The sequence below is a fragment of the Drosophila teissieri genome, chromosome 3R (genome assembly GCF_016746235.2).
Source record: "Drosophila teissieri strain GT53w chromosome 3R, Prin_Dtei_1.1, whole genome shotgun sequence".
NCBI lineage: Eukaryota > Metazoa > Arthropoda > Insecta > Diptera > Drosophilidae > Drosophila > Drosophila teissieri.
Window position 1 is genome coordinate 25,721,688 of NC_053032.1, and position 8,231 is coordinate 25,729,918.

Consider the following 8,231-nt stretch of genomic DNA (forward strand, 5'->3'; position numbering starts at 1 on the left):
TGCTGCTAATGAGCTGTAACCAAAGGCAACAGAAGCGACCACAAGTCCCGAGCGCCGAGTCAGGCCAACAATACATTTACGGCAAATTGAATTCAACAATAACTACAGCCACGACACACATGAGAAAGCCCGCCGGCCGTCAATCACACTCACACACTCGCATACACACACACATGGGGGAGTAAGGTGAAATGGGCGGGGCAAGAGCAATGTGTCGTGAGCTGTCGCCATTGTGACTTTTATTGCAGGAGGCAGTTGCCATTGCTGCTTTTTCACTGCAATTATCAGCTGCAGGTACGAACCTAGTATGTGTGTTCATATGTAGGTTTGCCTATTGCCGAAACAATCACACCGCAGTCTAGCGAAAGAGTAGGTTACAAAGCTCAATTAAAAGTTGATGGCTAGAAAAGAACCCTGTTCCCATATTAAAATAAAACCTTTTTTTAACAGCTCTATCACTTTATAAAACTATATTCTTTAAGGAGCAGAGCATGATTATATATTTCATAGAAATGAAAACCAATACAGTGCACTTTATATTTATTAGTAGTCATTAGGTAATATGTATGCCCAGAAAGGGTACTATCATAACAGTGAAAAAAACAATTACTATTTTCACGAGCGCAATTGTTAGATCTCCCTGCACGAAGACAATTTGTCTTGGTTTCACATGACCAAAAGCAGAAGCCAGTGTGTAGGATTGAAAAAATGGAGCAGGAGCAGGCAGCTTTAATTGCATGGAGCAGAAAAACCAGTCAGGACAAAAACATGCCACGATGTGCAAGGAGAACAAAAAACGCAATTGGCTTTTGGCTTAAATTGCAGGGAGGGAAAAGAAAATGGAAGTGGACCGGAAAAGGGAAAGCCAAAGTCCAAACACACGATTTCTTTGCGCACTTGTTGTGAGCTATCAAAACAAAACGGCGCTAGGCGAAAATGGAAAATTACCAATGTAAATATTTTAAGCTGTTAAAATACGAACATGTTAAAAAATAACTCCGTTTCCCAACTTAAAAAGCAATCATTATATTTGTTCCTTCTAACATTTGAGAGTGCTTGTGACTAATAATTTAGCGTACGTAGTATCGTATTGAGGAAATAGATTAGTGAAAGCATCGGGCCTTTGAAAAACACGTCCTGCAGATCGGAGCCATGGAGTCATCCTTGCAGTCGTACACAAAAAGGGTGGGCCTTTGGTTAGTATTTGGGAATCGAGTGGACAACGGAGCTTCATAGATATCGGGATACGTCTGCGAAAGGCAGACCTTCTTCTGGTGCTCCATTAGGGCATTCCAGTGCTCCAACTCCTTCTTGTACTCCGCCATTGCCTGGCTGGCCGATTCCTGCCACACGGACTTGTCCTCTTCCGGCATGGAGCGCCACAACTCACCGCCCTTCACGGCCACTTCCTGGATCTTGAACTCGGGATGCTCCGATTTGATGTGTTCGCGCCCGGCAGAATTCAACCACAGCATGAAGGCTGTCATGGGTTTTTTGGGTCGCGCTCCGCAGTATGACATCGTTATCGTTATGAATAAATGTTTAAGAAGTACAAACTTATTTGAAATTTACTAGGCAAATTCGTTGTAAAAATATCAATTGTAAAATTTTCGACTTTATAGCGTTGATTTCCAGGAGTAAACTGAAAAAATCTTACTGTGCTCAAGGCAAGTAATGCCAAATCAAAGTCAAAGCCTACTTTATTAAAATCTTTTACTTTATTGGAATGTATATCATCCATTTCAATATTTAAAAAAGCGTTACCAAGATTTTCAACCAGGGCTTCGTAAAAAATCGAATACGCGATGGCTATCGATGACCATCGATATTTTTAAGGCGGCTTCGAATGTGAGGCAAGATGTGCCTATTAATAAATAAGCCAACATAAGTATTACACCATCTTGATACTGCGCTAATGTAACATATAGTATAAACTTATAAATGTTATTTATTCTTTGCTCTCCAAGAAACAATTTTGCACTCGATAGTATCGAATAAACATCGGTTTTGTGTTCATCTCCAATTCTTAAAGTGAGTCAGGCGGTTTAACGTGCGGTTCTTCAGCGTATTTGATTTATCTGTTTTTTATTAAAAGTCGCCGAAAAACTCAGGAAAATGTCGACCCTGGCCTCTCCTTTGTCCATTGCTGGCACCCGCCAATCCGGCGCATCGGTGCGCACACAGAACGGTGAGAATCCCGGGTTTTTGTCAACATCTGCGGTGCGTCTGCCGGCGGAGCACGTTTCTTACTCATCATAGGTCACGCTCTCCATAGCGAATGTTCCGGAAGAAAACCGGGGGAGGGCGATTCTGCCCTAATGGGATTACCAAAAACACCCATTGAACCCAAGCAGTTACAAGATCTTGTGGACAAGCCCATGCGAAGTGAGGTTATGACTACAACTCGGCTTTTATATGCTTTCAGTTATGGCCGCTCTGTCCATATCGAACATCGTGAAGAGCTCCTTGGGACCCGTGGGTCTGGACAAGATGCTGGTGGACGACATCGGCGATGTCACAGTGACCAACGATGGAGCCACCATTCTGCGACTGCTGGAGGTGGAGCACCCTGCTGCCAAGTAAGTTGTTGTCTAAAATATCTTTGAAACAAATATTCATTATAAATTTAAAGGGTCCTGGTTGAGCTGGCTCAGCTGCAGGACGAGGAGGTCGGCGATGGCACCACCTCGGTGGTAATCCTGGCCGCTGAGCTGCTGAAGAACGCCGACGAGCTGGTCAAGCAGAAGATCCATCCCACCTCCATCATCTCCGGCTACCGTATTGCCTGCAAGGAGGCCTGCAAGTACATCTCGGAGCATCTGACCGCGCCCGTGGATGAGCTGGGTCGCGATTCCCTGATTAACATTGCCAAGACCTCGATGAGCTCCAAGATCATTGGTGCTGACGCAGAGTTCTTCTCCGCCATGGTTGTAGACGCCGCCCAGTCGGTGAAGATCACAGATCCCCGTGGACAGGCAGCCTACTCGATCAAGGCCATCAATGTTCTGAAGGCCCATGGCAAGTCTGCCAGGGAATCGGTCCTGATTCCCGGCTACGCCCTGAACTGCACCATTGCCTCTCAGCAGATGCCCAAGAAGATTGTGAACGCCAAGATTGCCTGCCTAGACTTCTCGCTTCAGAAGACCAAGATGAAGATGGGCGTCCAGGTCTTGATCAACGACCCCGACAAGCTTGAGGCTATTCGTGCCCGTGAGCTGGACATTACCAAGGAGCGCATCAACATGATCCTCGGAACTGGTGTCAATGTGGTACTGGTTAGCGGCGGCGTTGATGATCTGTGCATGAAGTACTTCGTTGAGGCTGGAGCCATGGCTGTGCGTCGTGTGAAGAAGAGCGATCTGAAGATCATTGCGAAGGCTACCGGCGCCGCCTTCCTTACCTCGCTGACCAACATGGACGGCGAGGAGAGCTTCGATGCCTCAATGGTGGGAGAGGCCGCAGAGGTGGCCCAAGAGCGCATCTGCGATGATGAGCTTATCCTTATCAAGGGCACTAAGGCACGGTAAGTGCAGATGATAGCATGCAGTGACATGGTTTCCTTTATTGTATTCATATTCCCTTTTAGTGCTGCCGCATCCATTATCCTGCGTGGTCCCAATGACTTCTACTGTGATGAGATGGAGCGCTCCGTCCACGACGCTCTGTGCGTGGTGAAGCGTGTGCTGGAGAGCAAGAAGGTCGTTGCCGGTGGTGGCTGTGTGGAGGCCGCCTTGTCGATCTACCTGGAGAACTTTGCCACCTCGCTGGCTTCCCGCGAACAGCTGGCCATTGCCGAGTTCGCAAAGTCGCTGCTGGTCATTCCCAAGACCCTGTCCGTGAACGCGGCCAAGGATGCCACTGATCTGGTGGCCAAACTTCGCTCCTACCACAACTCCAGCCAGACGAAGCCCGAGCGATCGGATCTCAAGTGGACCGGTCTGGATCTGATCGAGGGTTTGGTTAGGGACAACAAGAAGGCTGGTGTTCTGGAGCCCGCTATGTCCAAGATCAAGTCTCTGAAGTTCGCCACGGAGGCCGCCATTACCATTTTGCGTATTGACGACATGATCAAGCTGAATCCGGAAGACAAGAGCGGCAAGAGTTACGCCGATGCATGCGCTGCCGGCGAGCTGGACGGTTAGACATTCTTCACCGCGAGCGAAGCACATTTCTTCTATCTTGTTTAGGCATTTAATTTTAATCAAATCACTCACTTTCAATTGTCGCCCCATTGATTGTAACAACAATTTAATTGTGTTGCCCTTCGCGATCTGTATTAACACCGCACATCCGCAATCCTTTCTCATCCATGCTTCAATGTATAATAAACTGAACTTCAGAATATGCTGAGGCGTAAACTAAATTGGAGGGAAACAGTTTGTTATTTCGGGAGAGCGATCTGGCCAAGAGCAGGCAGAGAGCGAGCCGGAGAGTGGGATATCCTATAAATAGCGCATGCATCTATTTGGTCTATTAATACAAAAAGAAAACACAGACCAAAAGGCAAGGAAAACGCACATTGCTCAACGAATTTTTATAATTTAAAAAGTATTCTTCATAAAATGGCCGATCATAACGAGGATGAAGCTGTTGGCGGTGACCTAAACAACAATATCACACCCAATGGCCAGGAGGAAGTGCGTCTGCCGGAGCAGCCGCAGAACGAACTGCTGGACATGGTTTTCACGTTGGAAAGCGAAAAACAGGCACTGCTTGAGGAGTCTCGCAAGCGGATCGGAGCACTCCGCAAAGACTTTGAGGTTAGTTACTCGTTTCCATGGGTTGCATCCAGTTACCAACGTTGATTGCAGGAAGCCAAGGTGGAAAATGAGCGGCTAAAGCGGCGAGTGGTCCAGTTGGAGCAGTCGCTCAAGCAGTCCGTCATGCTGGGCGGCACAGATGCTCCCAAATCCCGCCAAGAGCAGGAAGAGTTGCTTCTAAAGGCCAAAACCCTACTGTTCGAGAAGACCAAGGTGAACAAGCAGCAGGAGCAGCAGATATCAGTGCTTAAGACACAGGTGGATACGATTAAGGATGTGCTGCAGGTGACCAAGGACATGTTGCAACTAAAGACCGCCGAATGTGATCACACGCAGGCTCGTCTGGAGAAGAGCCAGCAGTGGATCAAGGCGGAGCAAGACAAGTGTGGGCTCACGGAGAAGAAACTAGCCATCTCCAAAGGAGTGTATGACAAGCTGCGTTCGGAGTACGACACCCAGTCACAGATATTCAAAGTGCGTTAAGATTCGAGTCCAACGAGTTCTCAACTTGATATACTATTATCTTCTCTCCTTACAGGATCTTAAGTCCGCGTACGAGCAGAAGGTCAAGGTTCTCACCAACGCTTTAGCAGAAGCCAAAAAATAGCTGAACAATTTAATAAACTACGTTAATTAAATGCGCACATCTCGTTTATAAGTTTAATAATTTAATGATCTCCGTGTCTCTATCGCCCTCCGTTGTCTAGGAGCTTTGGGGAACCGCCGCCGACTGCTGCTGGGACTGCAGCAATTTCGCTGCAGCAGCCTGCTTCATCTCCAGCACACCAATCACAGAGTTAAAGAAGCGCGTCTTCTGCAGGTGGATCTTCTCGATTTTCTCGATCTGCTCCTGCACGTAATCCACACGCCGCTTGAAGTAGTCTTTAGCGCCTTCCAGATCCTGTTTGAGAAACAGATGGCACTTAGCAGATGTTCTAAGTCTGGTTGGAAATCGAAATCACCTTTTCAATGTAGTAGCCGGTGCCGATGTCTATGACAAAGTTGTTGAGATCCTTGACCCGTCCTGGCACATACATACTGCTGGTCAGGGGCACCAGGATCTGACGGTTCTCCCAGTTCGGTTGGAAGGTTTCCAGCGCCTCCTTGGAGCCGGCGTACTTGGCTTTGCAGCCGTGGAGCGTCGACAGCGAGTCCTGTACGTTGGTCATCTCCTAAGGATCACAAAAATGGGCAGTTTTTAGAAGCATGTGCCAATTGGGGTGCCCCTCCTCCAGAAACCCCTCTCCCTGCTCTTGACTCATCGCACACCCACATGCGGAACGCACCTGCTCGAACTCCTGCTTGATCTGAATCAGCTGTTCCGGACTCAACTTGGTCAGGTCGATCATCTCGGACTTGCCGGTAGCGCTTGGGGTGGCAGCCATTGTTTTTGCTTAAACTTATAATTTACAATTCCAATTTTATTTTATTCAGTCGCCGCGCGAGGTTGCCACCTTTGCGAATTCTATTCAACAGGGATGCCGTGTGAAAGTCGAGTGAAGCAGGGACTGAAAATATCGATTTCACTTAATCTATCGGTGCATCGAATGGAGCATTGCAGAAATCGATAGAGTAGTCCCACCGTCGACTTGTTATCGAGTAGTTAGCGCCAAATTTAAATGCCATTGATTTTAAATGCAGATCTTACTTATCCAACGAACAATAATAAGCCTTGTTTTTCAATTATAGTTTTATTGTATTTATTATATGCAATGTTATAATTCTGTGTTTTGTCAGTCATTCTGTATTTGTATGCGTTTTACAATTTTTGTTTTTTCGTAAATTATAAAATCTAACACAAAACAAAGCAATTTCTTTAACAATCACTGCCGCTACATATACACGTTACAATTTGTTAAATATATATATATATTTATAATTATATGTAGGCACAGCTCAAGCGCCGCGCGTCCAATACATGTTCATATACATATTCTCTGTTATATGTGGGGTGTTGTGTGTCGGTTTTTATATATGTATAGATTAGATAACAATGATATTAAGCCTAAGTAGAAGTAAGTTTTAGTACCGATACTTGCGATCGTTTCCCTCTATATGCGCTCCCACTCGCAATCGCTCCTCCTCCGATCCTTGAACTATTAAGTTACATGCTTTAACTATGTTACTTTTACCCATACAACTAACTGTACTCGTCCTTCACGATCCTCCCACTATATCATACATACATAACATTTACCTTGATTTGGTTTTGATCTTAATAAAATGTAATTCGTTTCGAAACAATGAAGAAAATCTTGCTTTGGGGGCGTGCCGATTCGATATCTTTAGCGCGAATATTTTTAACTCCCCATCTGGATTTTGGATTCAATATCGTGTGCTCGCTGATAAATCGCAAGGCAAATTTGTATAATTAGTTATATTTAATTTGGTTTTCTCTTGAATCGAAATGAATAAACGTTAGTGGTTTACTTTAAATGCAGAGTTTTCATTGTGCAGCATTAACATTGTGAAGAGATAGAGAGAAAGTTGTCGGGAGAGAGTGTTACATATATAAGTGGGAATGGTTTTGGTTATCAACAGCGTTAAAATTTGTGGTTTCTTTTCGTTTGGTTTCATTATCAAATCGAAGGGACGTAATTCGTAATAATAATCATTGTTTGTTAAACATACTCGTACGTTATATGGTATGCATGTATATTTTGTATAGATGTACATTTATAAATAGTATAGTTTGGATGTATGCGTGTATGTCCTGTATATATAGTTGTGTTTATGTACTGTACTGTACTGTACTGTATGTACTGTGTTTCGCTATGTACTTGTAATTGTAATTGTCCTAGGTGTTCATTTCAGCTAGATTCGCTAGTTTGTCTCGTGTTTTCGCTTTCGCTTCCTTTTTGTATACAAGTTAAGGGTTTAAAAAACTCGAAAATATATCAAAAGTTTCTTGAAATGCAGTATATATATGTTTTTTTAGTTGTTAAATATATATATATTCATGTATATATAGTACTTTCCTAGGTATTTACAGCATACCTCGCCTTGGTTTCCATTAAGAATTCGAGAGAAGTATGTCCAGTAATTTCGCTAGTGATCGAATGCGTGAGTTGGTGATTGTGTAAGTGGGGTGAGTGGATGAGTGTGCGTGTATTAGTAGTAGTATATCGAGTGTATATAGGTATTTTGTATATCTAATCCAAAATGATACACTAATTGGTATTGTTAGTGAGACAAAAATTTAAATATAGCGCATTAAAATGATATATGCGATTATAAATATGTATACAGAATTCAATGGCGGCTTGCTGAATATCGAATTTCGCTTCTGTATGTGTGCTGGTGTAACTGTGTGTGGGTGTGGGTGTTAGCTGTGAGTGTGCTGGTGACTGCTGATTGTGTATACGTCACGTGGGCTTCGAAAAATACGCTTAAAGCTGCTATAATACTGTAAAATTGTTGCTTGATTTCCTCATTAGTCGACGGTAAAGTAATGTTGGCTCACATTGAATA

General features: G+C 44.4%; 4 protein-coding genes across 4 annotated transcripts; 2 read left to right on the forward strand and 2 right to left on the reverse strand.

Moving 5' to 3' along the window:
• Positions 1 to 1,010: 1,010 nt before the first annotated feature.
• Positions 1,011 to 1,646, reverse strand: LOC122621152 (high mobility group protein D-like). The gene has a single exon (XM_043798909.1). The coding sequence runs from the start codon at positions 1,518 to 1,520 to the stop codon at positions 1,104 to 1,106; it is 417 nt and encodes a 138-aa protein (XP_043654844.1). The 5' UTR covers positions 1,521 to 1,646; the 3' UTR covers positions 1,011 to 1,103.
• A 370-nt stretch (positions 1,647 to 2,016) lies between these two features.
• LOC122620221 (T-complex protein 1 subunit alpha) lies at positions 2,017 to 4,363 on the forward strand. The gene is made up of 4 exons (XM_043797591.1): positions 2,017 to 2,188; positions 2,426 to 2,579; positions 2,633 to 3,523; positions 3,587 to 4,363. Exons 1-4 carry the CDS (start codon positions 2,116 to 2,118, stop codon positions 4,140 to 4,142), a joined length of 1,674 nt encoding a protein of 557 aa, XP_043653526.1. The 5' UTR covers positions 2,017 to 2,115; the 3' UTR covers positions 4,143 to 4,363.
• Positions 4,364 to 4,496: 133 nt separating this feature from the next.
• LOC122620719 (tropomyosin-1) lies at positions 4,497 to 5,404 on the forward strand. Its single transcript, XM_043798318.1, has 3 exons — positions 4,497 to 4,760; positions 4,812 to 5,234; positions 5,299 to 5,404. Exons 1-3 carry the CDS (start codon positions 4,563 to 4,565, stop codon positions 5,365 to 5,367), a joined length of 690 nt encoding a protein of 229 aa, XP_043654253.1. The 5' UTR covers positions 4,497 to 4,562; the 3' UTR covers positions 5,368 to 5,404.
• LOC122620720 (probable prefoldin subunit 5) lies at positions 5,394 to 6,248 on the reverse strand. Its single transcript, XM_043798319.1, has 3 exons — positions 6,047 to 6,248; positions 5,723 to 5,932; positions 5,394 to 5,661 (listed from the first exon to the last, which is right to left on the reverse strand). Exons 1-3 carry the CDS (start codon positions 6,143 to 6,145, stop codon positions 5,464 to 5,466), a joined length of 507 nt encoding a protein of 168 aa, XP_043654254.1. The 5' UTR covers positions 6,146 to 6,248; the 3' UTR covers positions 5,394 to 5,463.
• Between the last annotated feature and the right edge of the window lie 1,983 nt (positions 6,249 to 8,231).

What these genes read in the sequence shown, in the direction of transcription:
- LOC122621152 (XM_043798909.1), bottom strand. Translation starts at nt 1,520, where the DNA reads ATGTCATACTGCGGAGCGCGACCCAAAAAACCCATGACAGCCTTCATG.
- LOC122620719 (XM_043798318.1), top strand. Translation starts at nt 4,563, where the DNA reads ATGGCCGATCATAACGAGGATGAAGCTGTTGGCGGTGACCTAAACAAC. An exon ending in CACTCCGCAAAGACTTTGAG is followed by an intron (nt 4,761 to 4,811) that starts GTTAGTTACTCG and finishes CGTTGATTGCAG; the next exon opens with GAAGCCAAGGTGGAAAATGA. An exon ending in CCCAGTCACAGATATTCAAA is followed by an intron (nt 5,235 to 5,298) that starts GTGCGTTAAGAT and finishes CTCTCCTTACAG; the next exon opens with GATCTTAAGTCCGCGTACGA.
- LOC122620221 (XM_043797591.1), top strand. Translation starts at nt 2,116, where the DNA reads ATGTCGACCCTGGCCTCTCCTTTGTCCATTGCTGGCACCCGCCAATCC. An exon ending in ATCGGTGCGCACACAGAACG is followed by an intron (nt 2,189 to 2,425) that starts GTGAGAATCCCG and finishes ATATGCTTTCAG; the next exon opens with TTATGGCCGCTCTGTCCATA. An exon ending in GTGGAGCACCCTGCTGCCAA is followed by an intron (nt 2,580 to 2,632) that starts GTAAGTTGTTGT and finishes ATAAATTTAAAG; the next exon opens with GGTCCTGGTTGAGCTGGCTC.
- LOC122620720 (XM_043798319.1), bottom strand. Translation starts at nt 6,145, where the DNA reads ATGGCTGCCACCCCAAGCGCTACCGGCAAGTCCGAGATGATCGACCTG. An exon ending in TCAAGCAGGAGTTCGAGCAG is followed by an intron (nt 5,933 to 6,046) that starts GTGCGTTCCGCA and finishes TGTGATCCTTAG; the next exon opens with GAGATGACCAACGTACAGGA. An exon ending in CCGGCTACTACATTGAAAAG is followed by an intron (nt 5,662 to 5,722) that starts GTGATTTCGATT and finishes TTTCTCAAACAG; the next exon opens with GATCTGGAAGGCGCTAAAGA.